Source organism: Otolemur garnettii, unplaced genomic scaffold (genome assembly GCF_000181295.1).
Source record: "Otolemur garnettii isolate 467f Iridium unplaced genomic scaffold, OtoGar3 scaffold00032, whole genome shotgun sequence".
NCBI lineage: Eukaryota > Metazoa > Chordata > Mammalia > Primates > Galagidae > Otolemur > Otolemur garnettii.
Window position 1 is genome coordinate 2,997,291 of NW_003852427.1, and position 17,661 is coordinate 3,014,951.

At 48.8% G+C, this 17,661-nt stretch overlaps 1 protein-coding gene across 4 annotated transcripts in view; it reads left to right on the forward strand.

Moving 5' to 3' along the window:
• CACNA1D (calcium voltage-gated channel subunit alpha1 D) overlaps positions 1 to 15,239 on the forward strand; it is a 347,874-nt gene extending 332,635 nt beyond the window's left edge. For 2 of the 4 annotated variants that reach the window (XM_003789390.2, XM_003789391.2), the window contains 8 exons: positions 4,318 to 4,434; positions 5,047 to 5,414; positions 6,134 to 6,160; positions 7,332 to 7,481; positions 8,731 to 8,894; positions 11,331 to 11,452; positions 13,136 to 13,456; positions 13,904 to 15,239. In XM_003789390.2, coding sequence (XP_003789438.1) covers positions 4,318 to 4,434; positions 5,047 to 5,414; positions 6,134 to 6,160; positions 7,332 to 7,481; positions 8,731 to 8,894; positions 11,331 to 11,452; positions 13,136 to 13,456; positions 13,904 to 14,197 — 1,563 coding nt within the window. In that variant the 3' untranslated portion in view covers positions 14,198 to 15,239. The remainder of the gene's footprint in view (positions 1 to 4,317; positions 4,435 to 5,046; positions 5,415 to 6,133; positions 6,161 to 7,331; positions 7,482 to 8,730; positions 8,895 to 11,330; positions 11,453 to 13,135; positions 13,457 to 13,903) is intronic. The other 2 variants (XM_012804921.1, XM_003789392.2) reach the window with 2 other exon arrangements.
• The last annotated feature ends 2,422 nt before the right edge of the window (positions 15,240 to 17,661 follow it).

The following is a 17,661-nucleotide window of genomic DNA, read 5'->3' on the forward strand; positions in this document are numbered from 1 at the left end:
CCACAACGCCCCGCTATTTTTTGGTTGCAGCCGTCATTGTTGTTTGGCGGGTCTGGGTTGGGGATTCGAACCCGCCACCTTAGGTGTACGTGGCTGGCGCCTTAGCCAGTTGAGCTTTAGGCGCCGAGCCTCTGGGTAATTTTTTTAAAAAGTTTTCGCTTATCTTCCATTGTGATGGTAACAAACGATTTATATAGTACAACCTCTGGGGTAACACATGGGGGCAACATTAGCATTAACTTTTCAGTGAGGGTGGGAATCACTGTGGCTAACTAAGGGAGTGTCGTGCCCACAATTCCAGCCCTTTTTATCTGACACAGGACTGTTCTCAATGGACACAAAGGCCACCATCACATTTTCCCTGGAGGAAAGCAGTGACAAAGGAAGGGGTGTGCCCGTGTATGATGTGGTGCGGAGGAGGTGGAGGACAGCTTGCAGATGAGCAGGTTTATTGTATAAGAACTTCGTCTCCTGCTCTCTCTTCTAATGGAGCTAGTCTAAAATTGTCCCCTCTGATTGAGTGTGGGCTAAATCATGCTAAAGGGTTAACCAGAACTTGTCATGGATGAGATGATTGTGTGCAGGGCCAACTTGGGCTGAGCAAACCCAGCCTGTGATAGGGAGCAGCCTCTGCCAGGGTGGGTTTCTTTGGCTGGAGTCCGAAAGCCTGCCTCTTGAGCCCTGAAGATGAACGGCCTGGCTGGGTCCCAACTGGAGGCTTACATCTCTTATCTCCACTGCTACAGTGTAGGTGCAGAGCGGGGCTCCGGGCACTAGTGCATGCTTGCTGGGGTGCTGTGAGTGCTGGCAGATGGCTGGTGAGTCTAATAGAGCTAGCTTAGGAAGGCAGGCAGGAAAGCACTTCCACATATCTAGGGAGGGGAGAACCCTAAAAGTGGGCAAGAAGAAGGCACGGAGAATAAATAAATGTTCATATTTGATGTCAAAATATCATAATTTTATGCTACTTGCTTCAGAAATATTTAGATTTTAGGGGTTTTTTTGGTGATTTAATCATTCAATAGAATAAATATCTATAAAATTCCAACTAAATGGTGTCTAAAATCTAAAGCAGCAGTCTACAGGCAAAGCGCCAACATTTCTTTTTTAAAAATATATTTATGGTAACATCTAGCATTTTAAAATCAATCAGAAACTAGGCTTGATTCTGTTTAATATTTTATAAGATTGGACATCTTAAAACAAGTCAATAATGTTTATATTTTATAGCAATTCTGTGTTTATTCGAAACCATAATTCTGCTGATGTGAATGGAATAACTTTATATGGCTTTGTGTTGGTTTAAGTGCTAATGACCACATTTCAATTAAAATATTTTGCTAATTGAAACAGACACAGATAATGAAATATGAAAGAATAGATAATTTTACTGACTGTAAAGTGTTTATTTCAAGAAAAAAATGTTCCTTTTTTCAGGGCTGTGGAAAAAAATACTTTTTTCAAGGGTTTAAGACAGTTTTATGTATTTTTTGGAATTGGAACTTGTGCCTATGGAATTCTGGGGGCAGCCTAAGCTACCTTTTAGCTTGATATGTGTGCTAGAAAAATTTCATTATCATGTTTTGTGATATGTAATAAATTCAGGGTGCTGTGCTTAAGCTTTATTTCAACTCTAGTTTGGGAACATCTGTTTCCCTCACTCCCAACTCTAGGGGACAACCCTCCCCACCCTGTCCCAGATCATACATGAAAGAGTACAGTCAGTTTCTTAACTCTGATGAGATGTGTATTTTCCTGTGTGGAGCAAGATTTCTAACCCTCTGCTTTTGTATCTGGGAAGAGTGATGCTTTCTCTCCTTCTATGATGTCTCTTTAATAAATATGTTGTCGTTATTTGTCTCTAAAAGTGGCTTCTTGGGCCACCTTTCTCCATGATTTATGTTGCAAACAAATTCTCTGTCCCATGTCTGTTCACTGCACTATCTTGTTGACTGAATCCTAATCTTGTGTATCTTTGAAGATGTGCTGGAGACAGTTTTTGTTTTTATTATGCAATTATATGTGTATTTCAGTGACATGTCAACCCGTCAACAGAGGATGATGTTAAAAATTATCCAAATAAATAGTTTTCTATTTCTTTTAATCAGACCTAGTCCAGTCAGTTGAATGACAAATAGGATTATCTGTTGTTTAAACTCAGGCATGTTCCTGGTCCCAACCATCTTGTAACATGAATTACATGTACACCATTTCCTTGGGGGTGTTGACTTTAGTGCTTTGTAACCAATATGTATTTTGTGGAAAAAGCAGCAGGTGTCTCAAACTTTGTCTCTGTCTGTTTGGGAGCCTCAGATACATAACAGACAATTCTTCCCAGCTGGTCCAAAAGTTAGACAATGAAACCCTCACTTAGCTCATCATCCCTTGATAATTGTACCCTAGAGAGCTCTGAATGAATGCATTGCAGGCTGTTTAATACTGCTTGGTACCACCTTTCTTCATATGCTTGCAGCTGTGCTGTGTAAGAGCTTGTTACCAGCATCTCATTAGAATTGCCTTCTTGATGTTTCCATGAGAATGGCAAGTGGGTCCACCTCAGAACCAAATGATCCCCCAGGCTCAGATATGCTGGACTTAGAAATCCTGAGAGAGGCAGAATGAGAGTGTGTGTGTGTGCATGCATGCGCTGGTACATGCCCACGTGTGCGTGTGTGTGTGCATATTTGCATCCTGAGCCTGTGATCAGAGGGACAGGAGAGTGAGAAGCAGCTTTGCTGACCCAGTTCTTCACAGGAATTGTCTGGGTCTCACCAGGACGTGTCTGTCTTTGCCCTATAAGACCCCAGCATTCTTAGCCAGGAACCTTAAAGTTTTGATTCCTGGTGCTTCACCCTTCATAATTCATGAAATGGAAAGACCTGCTACTCTCTTTTCATAGAATGGTTCCAATCAAACCCAACATGATATGCCACTTTAGCATAAGCATCTCTAGTCTCAATTTTAGACTAGCTCCATTATAGAGGAGGCCATTTTTATAAGGGCTTCTGAAGCTCCAGTACATCTTTACTTTCTAAATGGACATCATTTCCATTGGTGTTGGCATCTGCAAAAGGCCAATCTTGAGCTTGCCCACACCAGTGGGGCCTGGCCTAGTTCTCCTTTGCTAGCTGCCCTGAGGTTGGAGCATTAACTGCAGATGGAGACCAGCACAACAAGCATCTCAGACCTTCTCCAGGCCTTCATGAATGCTGGGCTACAGGTGGACAGCCAGCAAAGAGGAGGGACCTCCTGGGACACTAGATCGAGGAGTAGGGAAGAAATACCACTTTCAGATATAGTTCTTTTTCCATTTTTATGGAAAATGATAAAGTAACTCTGTATTACCTATTAGTCCTTAAACTAGCATGCTGTTTTTCTTCAAATTGATGGTTAAAACATCATCATTTTCTCAGAACCAGAAACAGTACCTTCCTCTGTAGATAGTCCATGAGCACCCTGAAATGTTTCCCTACTAATGTCATGAACAATAAAAGGGCTTCTCCCAAGCCCTGTCCCAGTAAAGCAGGATCAGAGTGAGGAAGGCCAGTTGTGAGGGCCTCAGAAATGTAGGATTTCTATGAGTGGCCAGATGGTCTTACACTGCCTCTGGAGGCTGGAGAGCCACTTTGCATTGTGTGGTCTTCAAAAAGTTAGCCCATCTGTTGGTGAGTTCTCAGCCCACACACAGGCCACAGCCCAGGGTACAGGGCCATGGAGGCCGTAGTGCACAGGGCACAGGTGTGTGTGCATGTTGCTCTGTCTGTCATGGTCTGCACAAGCTGGTGGCTGCTGAGTGTTGTGTCGCTCACTCGTTCCATGGTTTGTTAGCAGAGACAGTGCTCTGCTGGTGCCTGCACCTAGGCTCTTCACCCTGGCGGCAGCTAGGCATCCTCACCACTCTCCCTTTACAGCAGCCAAGCTATGCTCCCTGCCCTGCTAAGGGCAGGGGTAAGCGAGGCTTTGCAGCCGAGCCTACTGAGGACTGCCAATTAGACAGGGGCAGGAGCTCTGGGCCTGGCAGACCCCAGGACCAGCAACTGGGCAGTGTTCCCTGTGAGTGCAGACACTTGCAAAGGAGGTTACTGTGTTGCAGGCCTCAGGCATCATGGCCCAGGACCATTTAACCATCTAGAACTCCTGATCTTTCCCAGCAGCCCTTAGACTGCTTCAGTCACGTTCCAACAGTTAGTCCCCTGGATTGCCCTTTGGAGAAGCCTTCCCCTCCCACTGCTGAATCAGGAGGAGGAAAGCCAACACCCAGGCTGGACACTAGGCTCATGTGTTGTCTAACTGGTTCTGCCATTTTTGTTGATCTAGGCGGGATTAAGGACACTGCATGACATTGGGCCAGAAATTCGGCGTGCCATATCATGTGATTTGCAAGATGATGAGCCTGAGGAAACAAAACGAGAGGAAGAAGAAGATGTGTTCAAAGTAATTATTTCATGTCTAGCTACACAATGGCCACTTGGAAATAGTTGGGCAAGACTCCAGTTTGGGCAGTTCTGATCCACAGAAGAGTCTGGAGAATGGAGCCAAGCCCCAGGGTGGAGAGGGGCTTGCAGGCCCTTCCTGTTGACCAGCACCTCTTGTAGGGCCAGGCCAGCTCCTTCCCTGAGCTTTCCCCCTGGTGAGGGGCTTGGCCACTGTCACTGGCCATGTGGATGAGCATCCTTAGTCCTTCCCGCAGCTGCCCACGCTGCCACCTTCTTCCCTGGGAAAGCTGTTTGATCTTCCAGCCAGCCCTCAGCCCCCTGCCTGCTGCCCACCCAACCCAGCTGGGTATGTCACCCCAACTTGGAGCAACTGGAAGAGCACACTTGAGCAACAGCCAAGAGCTTGCCCCCCAGCTTAGGAAATCGATAACCTTCCTCATTTCAGGGGGGCCCAACTGCCATACCAACATATTCACCCTGATCAGCGACACAGGGATCCTATGGAATTTACCTAGAATTTGTTTTTCATGTAGAAAAAAATGACCTAACATAGCTAGGCTGCATCAAATACTTGTTAAATTACCTGGTGTTGTCTCCCATTATTTTGCAGAGAAATGGTGCCCTGCTTGGAAACCATGTCAATCATGTTAATAGTGATAGGAGAGATTCCCTTCAGCAGACCAATACCACCCACCGTCCCCTGCATGTCCAAAGGCCTTCAATTCCACCTGCAAGTGATACTGAGAAACCGCTGTTTCCTCCAGCAGGAAATTCGGTGTGTCATAACCATCATAACCATAATTCCATAGGAAAGCACGTTCCCACCTCAACCAATGCCAATCTCAATAATGCCAATATGTCCAAAGCTGCCCATGGAAAGCGGCCCAGCACTGGGAACCTTGAGCATGTTTCTGAAAATGGGCATCACTCCTCCCACAAGCATGACCGGGAGCCTCAGAGAAGGTCCAGTATTAAAAGGTAACCTTGAAAATGTGTTTGCACATGACACTGTGATGTCTGCTATGTCAGGTCTGCCCCCATAGAACAAGGCAGGTCTCTCCTCTGGGCTCCAGTACATGGAGGAGGTTCCCTTTAGACATTTTTGCAAGAGCCTGTGGTGCTCCTGAGGTCATGGCTGCTTCAGACACATGACAGCCTGATGGATGAGAGCACCTGTCACTCTATATCCCTGTATGGGTGCTCCTTAAAATAGCACAAAATCAAGGCCCTACCCCACTGTGACTATGCATTCTGGGATAGTGGTTGGTGAATTTTTTTTCTGTAAAGGTCCAAAGAGTAAATATTTTAGGCTTTGAGGACCATAAAGTCTGTCTTCCAACTACTGGATTCTGCCGCTATGGTGTGAAAACCTCTGTAGACAGCATGTGAACTAATAAGTATGTGGCTGTGTCCTAGAAAAGCTTTACTTATGGACACCAAAATTGAAACTTTTTATATTTACATACGTGAAATATTTTTCTTCTTTGGATTTAAAAAAAATCCTTTATAAATGCAAACCTTTTAATAGCTCATGTCTATACAAAAACAGGTGACAGGCCCTATTTGGCCAGTGAATCATGGTTTTCTAAACCCTACTCTAGGAGGCAGCCTGATATCTGCATTTTAATGGTTTTTTTGAAATATTTAACTTTCGTCTTCTCCCTTCCTCCCTCCCATATTATGGCTTTCCTGGATAGAACCCGCTATTATGAAACTTACATTAGGTATGTGCTCCTTACCTGTGTTTTTGTGTGGAATAGTGTGTGTTACATTGCTGACTGGCCTCTCTGGATGCCAAGGGATGAGAATTTCTTTGTGCAAACTAGCCTGATAGGTTATCATAATTCAGGGCTGTGGACTCGGAGGTCAGAGGTGGTTGCTTCTCTCTAAGCAATGATGCTTTCAGGTACATAACAGTCTAGGTTCTTACTGCCCTCCAGGTCTGGTGTCCACACATGCCTATGGCATGCCCCATAGGCTCCTGCAGGCTGATGGTGGCACCAGGGGCCAGAAGTGTGTGGCTGGGCAACTCCAGCTGCTCTTTGGGGCCAGGCTTCTCCTGGGGGCTTAGTAAGAGCGTGACCCAGACCTCGTGAAGACCAGGAGCTGTCTTCTCTGCCATCTCCCCTGTAGCCCCTAAGACAGATGCAGTGCGCTCTGCTCCACACGTGTTGACCTGAGTTGAACTGTGGGCAGAATGATCATTCTGTTGGAGCAGGAGGAGGATAGGTCTCCGGTTTATGACATCAAGTAAAGTCAGGAGCCTCATGGGCCCATGGAGGGTGTGAGAGAGGGAAGACCTGTGAGAACACACCCTCCTTCCTTTGGTGAGGGGGTGGTGTCACCGAGCCTACTGGTTTTCCTGAGGATTGGGCCAAGGTGAGCCAAGTTTCAGGAAGACTTACCACAGTTCTGAGCCAGGGTGGCCTTTGAAAATTTGGCTGGCATTTCCCCTGTGGTGCTGGACCTGAAACTCACCTTGCCTGTGCTGGTTTGATAGAGCAGCAAGGCAGTGGGGAGGAGGCCCTTCTGTTCCAGCTTCTGAAGTCAACAGGCGCTGGAGCCGAGGGGCAGGGGAGGAAGAAGGGACCTGAGCAGAAGACCTGCCAACATGGGGGCTTTTCTGTGGGCCACCGGCCACTGTTTGTGTTGTAGCACTCTCGGTCCGTGTTCTTGCTCCTTTGGCTCCCAGGCTTCTGGACATGCTGGTTTGGCACCAGTGTTGTGCAGTGTACTAAGAGATCCACACTCAGACACACATGGCACTGTTGCCAGAAGCCTGACAGTCCAGTCCTGCCTGAGGCAAAGGCAGGTGGGGAGAAGCTGGGCATGCCTTGGGCAGGGCTGCCAGCCTCAGGCTGAGACAGGCTCTCAGATCCTCTCTCCCAACTGCAGATCCGACTCAGGAGATGAGCAGCTCCCAACTATTTGCCGGGAAGACCCAGAGATCCATGGTTACTTCAGGGACCCCCGCTGCCTTGGGGAGCAAGAATATTTCAGCAGTGAGGAGTGCTATGAGGACGACAGCTCGCCACCTGCGAGCAGGTGAGGTGCCCTGGCTCTTGGCCCTTGGTGTTCTGCCTGCTCAGCAAGGCAGGCCACTGGAGGCTGCGTGCAGGCTCCCCTGGAAAGCAGATCAGGAGGGAGAGTCAGGGACACAGGCCCACAGAGAGGCAGAGTGGAACTGTTCTTTCACACTTGTCACCTTATTTTCACCTGGAGCCTCTGAGGCCTTTGAGTAAAGGCTCTGGAAATGTGAGTGGGGCCTGCCTCATGGCTGGTTGGCCCCTTTATTAGCACTCCCTTTTGAGAGACAGTTTGTATTTAACACTAGGAGCTCTGACCCAGGGGCTCTGTTGTTGTGGAGACTTGGCCAGCCTGTGCTGTGGCTGGAGTCTTCATGAACAGCACCTGCTTCCTGCCCTCTCCAGAGAGCTCTGCCAGAGACAGAGAGCAAGAGGTCAGAGGGGTATCACTCAGAGTGTGCTTCACACGGCTGTCCTGCAGAATGAACATTTGTGGTTAAAATGTGCACTCTGCTTCAGAAGGTGTAGCAGGAGTTGAGGGTGATGAAGGACACCTCCACTCTCTTCTCTGAACCCCATCCCTCCAGAACCAGTGCCCCGGGAAGCGGTGCAGCAGCAGAGCCACCTATCACACACACACCCCCAGCTCTAGCAGCCCTGCCCTCTGCCTCCTTTAGGGCCCAAATTCTGGAACCACGGGCTCTGCTTCCTTCTTTAGGGCCTTTGCTCACACCATGTTCCCACCTGGCAGCCTCATTCCACCTTCTCTCCAAGAGCCTGCTCCAGAGTCTCACTTTGCATCTCCCTGCCTGGAATGAACCTCCTCTCCCCAAAATAAAAACCACAGAACCCACCACAAGACCCTCTCTTCCGGCACTGACCTTTCCAGCTTCCCTTAGCCATCTGTGTGCTTGTGGGGATGCATTATGTGTCTTGGCATCCCTGGTGCCCAGCCCAGCAGCTGGCAGAGGGCAGGTGCTCAGGGGAGAGGCTATCACCAAGGAAGGGAGCAGGTGGCCCTCCAGCTTCCAGGGCATCTGCAATCCACATCTGGCCTGGGCTGAGGGATGGGAATGACCAGCACAACACTCATCACAGGCCTCTGCCCTGCACCTGCCCTTTCTCTCTCCCTAGAATCTTCCATCTTCACCAGGGGCCTCTCAGGACTGTGCCCAAAGGAGGTATAGGGAGGAGTGTGCAGGAGCTGGGTGGCAAAGTGTGTTGGCCTGATGCTCACATGCCCCTTCTCCTTTGCCCTCCCTGAGTAGGCAAACCTATGGCTACTACAGCAGGTACCTGGGCAGCAACTCAGACTTCGAGAGGCCCCGAGGCTACCATCACCCCCAAGGCTTCCTGGAGGACGACGACTCACCCGTGTGCTATGATTCACGGAGATCTCCAAGGAGACGCCTACTACCTCCCACCCCAACATGTGAGGCCAGATTTTTTGTTTGGGGTAGAACCTTCCACAGAACAGTGTACCTCTCCCCCAGCCTGCTCCAGGGCAGTGTGACAGACATGTCCTTCCCTGTCAGGGACCTTTGGTTCCCAGGACTAGTCCTCTGGTTGGAAAGTGCAGTGACATCCTTGTTTCTTCTCCATATCCCTCCTGGAGAGCTCTAGTCCCTCCAGCGCTGTTCTTGACTCTCTTAAAGAAGAGAGAGAGCAGCAGGGGCCCTAAAATTGCACATGCACGTCTGATTCTGGGCCTGTTGTACATATTATTGCCTTTGAGCATAGGATCCACCCTGAGAGGTGCAAACCATGCACATGCTTCTGCTGTAGTTAGCCCAGATCTACTCCGTGAGAGGTGATAGGGAGACTGAGCCCGAGAGGAAGGGCAGGCCCAAATGCAGAGCTGGGCTTGCCCCAGGTCCATCTGGCAAAGGTTCCCCCTCTGAGGGGCACTGGATGCCCTTGGTGCCTTCACTCCTCAGTTCCCACCAGGGCTTCTCTTTCTCCTGTCTGCTCCCCTTCACCTCACATCTGCCAGTGCCTTCTGTGCAGGTGTCGGCCTTTCTGGTGAGCTCTAGGACAGGTGCTCCCATTCTGAGCCATGGAACCCATCCTACAGAGTGGGCACAGGGGCTGGCTGGAGAGAATAGTGCAGCCCTCGCCCTGCCAGCCCTTGGCTGCGCAGTTTGATTTTGGATGTGTGCATTTTGATGATAATTAAAGAATATCGTTTTTGGTGCTTCTGAGGAATGAAGCATATTTTTAACCAGGATTCCAATTAGTAAGCAAAAACAGCCAAGACACATTGGCTCCTGAGCCTACCATGTACACTGTAAAGAATGCCGTTGGGTGGTACCCAGGCCTGCTGCCTCGCTCCAGCTGTCCCAGCCCCACTGGGGCGTGTACTCAGTCTCATTCCATGGTTAATATTTAATTTCGTAGCCACAAACACATGCTGCTAAATGCAGCCACTTCATTCTCCATGAATACTAGATGAAGCATGTGTAGGTGAGGTTGGATGGGGCCCTGCTATTTCCACTGCCTTCCTCAGCCTGTGCCTTTGCTGGTCAGGCCAGTGAGCATGTGAACACCCTTGGGCCAGGGTGATGGAGGAGCCTGGCAGGCAGAAGCAGCTGCCCTTTGGGTTTGTAAGGTGGTTTTACTTTGCTTTACATCCACTTACACCTTTGGCAGGGGGGATGTTTTACCTCTCTGGCATGTGTGCTCAGTGACAATGGGATTACTCCCTTCTCTAAACACTGCTGTTCAGAAGACAGGAGGTGATGGGCATGCAAGGACTATTTTAGGAGTGGAAAGACACTATACATGTGGGCAGGACTGTTACTCTCCTTTTCTGGCTCTGAGCCTCTGGCCCTGATACCAGATCTCAGGTCCTAGAGGCTGTGCTGACAGGAAGCCTCATGCTCTGTAGCTCACTATCACATCAGGCCCCTGGTACCTTCTGAGGAAGGCACCTGTTTGTGTTTCACATAGACATCTCTGCCAGTGGCCCCAGAATGCCCCATAGTATGCGTGGGCCTGAGAGACCAGACACTGGCTGTCTTGTTCCTCTCTGGGCAATGGCTGGCCAAGGCCTAGCCTGGTCTTCCTCACAGTCCTATCCCCACAGAGGCCTCTCTGGGCTAGTCTCTGAGGTTTTCTGATATTGGAATTAGGCCCATGAAGAGTTTTTCTGGCCCTGTGAGTTTAGAAAAGCAGATGTCAAGATAGGAGCTGTTGAAATTCCTCAGCCACTGCCTTGCAAACTCTAGGTGAGGCCCTGAAGCAGCCCCCTTGCAAGGGTGGTGGGGTTTCCAAAAGGACCCAGAATTCAGACTAATCTCCTGGGCCTGGGGCCCTATTGGGCTGGAACCTGTGGATCTCTTATCCCTGCTCTGCCTGTAGCTACTAGGAACAGCTGTCAGTAAGATGTGCAGGTCCTTAAGGTTGATGGTGTTCTCTGTTGTTTCCCTCAGTCTTTTCTAATGAGAGAATTTGCTTATTACCTGGTTGAGCAGGTCAGTGTAGGTAGAATCCCTCTGGAAAGTGACAGCGGGCAGTGTCTGTAGGGTTCTAAAGTGCCCAGCTGAAATGCCCTGTTCCCCTCAGCACATAGGGCAGTATACTCAGAATACTCACCCTCTGGGCAGCCATAGCTCCTCCTGGGAGCAGGCAGACATTTAAAACTAGTAAGTTTATGCTTTTTGAAAACATCCTTTTATTCCCTCCATTTTCCCCTCCAAAAATGCAGAGACCTCACTATATAATTTTTTCTCTTGGAAATTCTGCTTTCTTCTTCCTGGGCTCTCTGCTGAGTGTCTGGTGGAGGGCAGGAGGGCTGACTCCTGACAGACAGTGTCACCACAGGGAACTTGCATCACAACTACATGATGTGATGTGTTTGCCTTCTTAGCCCACCGGAGATCCTCCTTCAACTTCGAGTGCCTGCGGCGGCAGAGCAGCCAGGAGGAGGTCCCGCCGTCTCCCATCTTCCCCCACCGCACAGCCCTGCCTCTGCACCTGATGCAGCAACAGGTAAGCTGGCCACCTGCCCGGGCACACCTGTGTAGGACTCGCCCTCAGGATGCTCTCTTCCCTTGGCCACCACTCCAGGGGTAAGGAGAGAACCTTCACCTATAGTCTGGTTCAGTCCTGTACCAGCCCTGTCAAGTAGATGCAGCCATGAACTCCATTCTGCCTGGGCTCACACAGGTGAGTGACAAGTGGGGGGGGGGGGTTGTTGTTGTTTTTGAGACAGAGTCTCACTCTGTTACCCAGGCCAAAGTACTATGGCATCAACCTAGCTCACAGCAACCTCAAATTCCTAGGCGCAAGTGATCCTTCTGCCTCAGCCTCCTGAGTAGCTGGGACTACACAAACACCCTGTCCAAAATGCCAGGCTAATTTTTCTATTTTTAGTAGAGATGGAGTCTCATTCTTGCTAAGCTGGAGCAATCCACCTGCCTCAGCCTCCCAGAGTGCTAACTAAGTTTACAGGAGTAAGCCACGGCACTGAGCCATAAACTGGTATTGTATCCAAGGAGTCAGCTTCCAAAGCCAGCCTCTGCCTAGTGCACGGTCTCCTCCCACCTTCCTTCTTGGCTGTGAATATGGGGCTTGGTGCAGTCTGAGCCCCAGAGAGTGGTGGCCACTGATTCCGAACAATCATGGCAGCCCTTTATTTGCTCTGAGAGGTGCTTCCTCCATTAAGATGAGTTTACAGAGCTGTCTGTGGGCAAGGGCCCTGTGGTTAAGAGTGTGGGCCAACCTCCCCACCCACCTGCTAGGGGAGTGTGGTCCAGGGAGAGTGACCAGGCCACAGTGAGGGGGACTGGATGGGAGGGTAGGGACAGCTAGAGCCCACTTACCAGGGCTTTACCTCAAGGACAAGAATATGGTGCTTTTTCTTTCTGAAAATATCACATCAGAGATGCCATCCATTTGTTGGGGTGGGGGTAGTGGTTAAGGGGGATTACAGCCTGCCATGAACACCCATCTGGGGGGCAGAGCCAGTCTCCCTGCAGGGTCCTCACCCAGAGTCCTGACCGTGGAAATACTCGGAAAATGGAAATCTGCCATTTCAGATCTTCTCTTCCAGTCTTTGCTAGCTGTTTACTTCTCTGCCTTCACTTTTTATGATGTTTTATTTCTCCACTGTGTCATGGCAGAACCAAGCAGGCCCAGAAAGCTGTAAGGGCAAGTGTCCAGCCCCAGGTCTTAGGAGGTCATGGCTTCCTATTTCGCCAGGAAGCCATGCTGTTTGCACAGAGTAGGAATCCCAGGGCGCCCTCCAGGGTGGAGCAGAGGGGGCAGGACTTGAAGCCACTGGTTTAGGCTCTTTTGTCTGAAAGCACTTCGGTATTTAGATCCTGAGGGGACTGAGTGGTGCGCTCTCACTCACAGCCTGCCTGTCTTCCCAGAGTCTTTATCACTGAGCAGCACCTCCATGACCTAGCACCTGCTAACTCCCTGGGTACAGTCACAGGAAATGCATGACGGATTTGGGGAAAAAGAAAGCACAGCCTCCCAGGAAGCCGAACTTCTACTGCCAGTTCATTTAGTTTACTTCAGTGTGTTTACTTCAGTGTGCTCATGTCTTTTTAAGTCCTATTCTGTGTTGGCCCCAAAGAGCAGCCCCATGCTTGCTCTATTTGGAGGAGTCGTGAGACCCAGACCTCTGAAAACCTCAGGTGCCCCCACTTTCCTCTCTTCCCTCAGATCATGGCGGTTGCAGGCCTAGATTCAAGTAAAGCCCAGAAGTACTCGCCTAGTCACTCAACCCGGTCATGGGCCACCCCTCCAGCAACCCCTCCATACCAGGACTGGGCACCATGCTACACGCCGCTCATCCAGGTGGAGCGGTCGGAGTCCTTGGACCAGGTCAATGGCAGCCTGCCGTCCTTGCACCGCAGCTCCTGGTATACAGACGAGCCCGACATCTCTTATCGGACTTTCACACCAGCCAGCCTGACAGTCCCCAGCAGTTTCCGGAACAAGAACAGTGACAAGCAGAGGAGCGCGGACAGCTTGGTGGAGGCAGTGAGTATGGCTCTTGGCCATGGGAGGACAGGCTCCATGGGCAAGGGGCAGAGCCACGAGAGCCAGCCCACACAGCAGGAGCAGGCTGGAGTGAGGGCTGGCTGTGGAGCCAGGGTGTTGCCGTTGGAGTCTTCTTAGCAGCTTGAATGTATTTAAAACATGAGTGAAAACTGGATGCCATGGCCAGTTCTCGTAAACTGTGCCAGCAGCATGTGTGCTTTCTTCAGGTACTCCTAACTTATACCAAACTTCTTCCCCCACTGGGTTTCACTCTTGTTGGGGCCATGTCAGTTCCATGACATTTTCAAAGCCAAAGCTGTTTACATGGGTTATCACAAATGAGGGCTAGTAAATGCAATTGAGATGACTCCCCAGAGCATGTGATACAGTTAGTGCTGGAGTTGATTTTTCTGTCATTCCCAACCATCAATCCTCTTTCCTGTACAGGTTTTGATATCTGAAGGCTTAGGACGCTATGCAAGGGACCCAAAATTTGTGTCAGCAACAAAACACGAAATCGCCGATGCCTGTGACCTGACCATCGACGAGATGGAGAGTGCAGCCAGCACACTGTTAAATGGGAATGTGCACCCCCGAGCCAATGGGGACGTGGGCCCCACCTCACACCGACAAGACTATGAGCTCCAGGACTTTGGTCCTGGTTACAGTGACGACGAGCCAGACCCAGGGAGGGATGAGGAGGACCTGGCAGATGAGATGATATGCATCACCACCTTGTAGCCCTGTGGGCAGACTGGCCCAGCCTCGGATGGGGCACAGGGGGCCGGGGAAAAGTGCCTCGTAGCTAGGGAGGTTAGGCACTAGCTGGGAGTAAATATTCAATTAGACTTTTGTACAAGTGATATCATGCCTCAAGAAAGCCATAAACCTGGTCTGAACAGGTGCCGAGTGGCGGAGCCCAGCAGTGCACCAAAAGCTTGGCCCAGCTGCAGGAGACAGCAGGTCCAGCCCTCCTGGGCAGGAGGGGTGAGAAGGGCAGATGGGCCTGCCTGCCTATCCCCACGGCATCGCTACCGCTGTGGTGTCTGAGTCTCCCATGAGTGGGATCCCACGTCCGCCTGCGCAAAGGCGTGGCAGGGGAAGGTTACAGGTGATGACCATCACCGCACCTGTGTCATTACCTCAGCCCTCGGTCTAGCATATCAGACAGTCACGGGGTCCAGCATATCCATTTTTAGACCCTTTTCCCCAGATACACTGCTTCCTGGTTCCTGTTTAGCTGTTCTGAAATACAGCGTGTAAGTCAGAACCCATCTACCAGCGGTGGTCATGAGAGGGGAAAGGGACCTTATAAACAAGGTTTTGTGTTGTGTGACACCAGTTTACATATGAGAATATCACTCAGATGGTCAGTTTCTGACTGTCACGAGAAGGGCAACTGTAAACTGGAATAATAATGCACTTGCAACCAGGTAAACTTAGATACGCTAGTTTGTTTAAAAATTATAGATTTACTGTACATGACTTGTAATATACTATAATTTGTATTTGTAAAGAGATGGTCTATATTTTGTAATTATTGTACCGTATTTGAACCACAGCAATATCCCTGGGTCCTAATAATTGTAGTTCCTTACTGAAATCTAGAAATTATTAGTATTTTTACTTGGGATATACAGTAGAAGAAATAGAGCCAATTCTCATTTATTCAGTGAAAATCCTTTGGGGGTAAAATTTTGAGTTCAAAAGAACTTGACACTCCAGAAATTTTTCTAAAATATTTTGAGTCATTGTACGTGTAAACCTATCTTTACACAAGATATACTAGATGACTATTTGCAGTCTTCTTTGGGCAAGAGTTCTAGGATTTTGATATCTTTGCTCCATGGTAGGTTGCAGGTGTTTTTTGTTTCAATAACGCCCTGGTGAGTAAATGACAGAGTAGATGGAGCTGGCTACTCTTCCCCGTGGCATCCAAGGCTTTGGTTTTCTTGGCTGCCCACATGGGATGTTTTTTGCATCTCTGGTGCAGAAATAATCACACAGGTGAATGAAGTACGTCCACTCTTGCCCCCTAGGGACTGGTTTTGCTTAAGTAAGGGGGTGGGGTGGGGGACAGAGGGAGCAATGTGGTGACCTGTAGGATTAGAACGTGGGAGTCTGTACACATCGTATTGTTGCCTTTCACAAAACACTGCTGTACTGTGTGTTCTCTTTGAGGGCTTTAATATGCAATCGGATGAGGGCTGACGTTTTCATTAGAATGCACTCGCACTCCCTTTGTCCTGATAAAAACCCACTTTTGGATAATTAGAACCATCAAGGCTTCTTTTTTCTGTCAACAGATTATGCTGATTTTCTCAAGTTACCTTGGCAAAGATATCCTGTGATCCAAAAGACAGGTAGCAGTTTTGGTTCAAAATTTTTAAATAGAACATAGACAACCCGGTTTTTTTGTTTGTTTGTTTGGTTTTTTTTTTTTTTTTTTGTAAATAACACCCACTTTGTTATGAAGACCTTACAAACCTCTTCTTAAGACATTCGTACTCCAGATCCAGGCAAAAACACTTCAAGGTTTGTAAATGACTATTTCCTGACATAAATCCTTTTTTATTAAAATGCAAAATGTTCTTCAGAATAAAACTGTGTAATACTTTTGTCATATATGGGAGCTCTCCATGCACAGAGCTGGCATTTGCCAGTGAGAGCTTCTGAAGGGGCAGGCACTCTGCGAGGGCAGTTCTGTAATTACGGAGATTCTCTTACCTTCCCGGCTCCTTCGGTGCCAATAGTAACTTAATACCAGCTGCAGGGAGTACCATTTCTCCAAAAGGGCTACACCACTGTCAACATTATCTTGGACTCTGTGTCTCTCTGTTGGGTATTGGTCTTACTGTGTGGCTTTAACATCAGGCCAAAAATTGCCATACCAGCATCTGGTGTGGTGGTGACCTTTTCCAAAGTCAGTCCTTAAAAACTGGCATTTTTACAGGCTGCCCCACTTCCTAATATCTGTCTGCTTTAAGCCTGGTTCAACCTCTCATCTAATATTAAATTTTTCTTTGGAAGAAAAATTTGATGTTGTAGAGCATGTTTGTTTTTTTTCCCCCCTTTAGGAAAGTTTTACGAATAAATATCTCTCCTTTTTGGTTTCCCCTCCCCCCAAAATAATTTTTTATCCACAGGAAGAGTACATTTAGTTTCTTCAATCCTTTGTTTTTCATAATCTCACAAAATGGAAATGGCAGTTATGATTTTAATCATCAGCTGACAGTGAAAACCTCATGAAGAACCATCTCTGCTCGGCGTACAGACTTGATTTCCACCCAAACAGCTGGACCCTTGCTTAGCCAGGTAGCAGCTCTCCTAAGAAGCTTTAGAGCTGGAGGCCAGGCTGTGAGGACTCTGAGCTCTGGCTGCACTGGACAGGGTTTGGGTCTCCTGCACCATGCCCCACCCACTTTACTTTCACGTTGCGTGCTTTTTCAGACTTCTGTGTCTTAGCCAATTGTGTTGGCTTTTAGTGTTCTGAGTGAGGGGCTGTGGGTTGATTTTAAAAACTGGCTAGCAATAGAGCTGACGATACACAGAGCCCCAGCTGCCCCCTGCCCATCCCAACTCAAAAACTGAGTCCAGCTGCTTTCATTTGTCAAAAGGTTTTTATTTCTCTAAAATGATCTCTCTCCTCCTCTTCTGGAGACTGGGAGAACAAGAGAAAGAGGAGGAGCAGGCCTAGGCACTGGCTTCCAGTGTTAGGACAGGAGTGACAGTGTGGTCTGGGATGGCCTGATGCAGCAAAGAGTACTTTTTTCTGATTTTTAAGAGAAAAAAAAATGTATGTATTTAATCTCATATTAAGTTGGATTAATCAATGGAAAATAAAATAATTTCTGGGATTAGGACAAGGTTAGGCTAGAGAGAAGAATCCACTTGAATTTATGGGAGTTACTGTGCCTGTGCCGTCAGCAGAAAGGCCCCATGTCTGGGCGCCCACAGCCCCGGGCATGCTGCCGGTGCTCCGCGCCCCCATGCAGCCTGCCAGGCCCTGCCATAGTCTCCTTTATTCCACTAGAACAGCCTCCTGCTGACGCAGCAGCGCACCCATGGGCTTCTTCAACAGGGCAGGGCTCTCTGGGCCCTGGGCACACTACAGCTGTTGTGCTCTTTCAACCATTTTATTTTACAAAGTACCTTCTTCTGTTTTTAGCTATTTCAACTTTTTGCAAAGTAACCCACTCCCCACA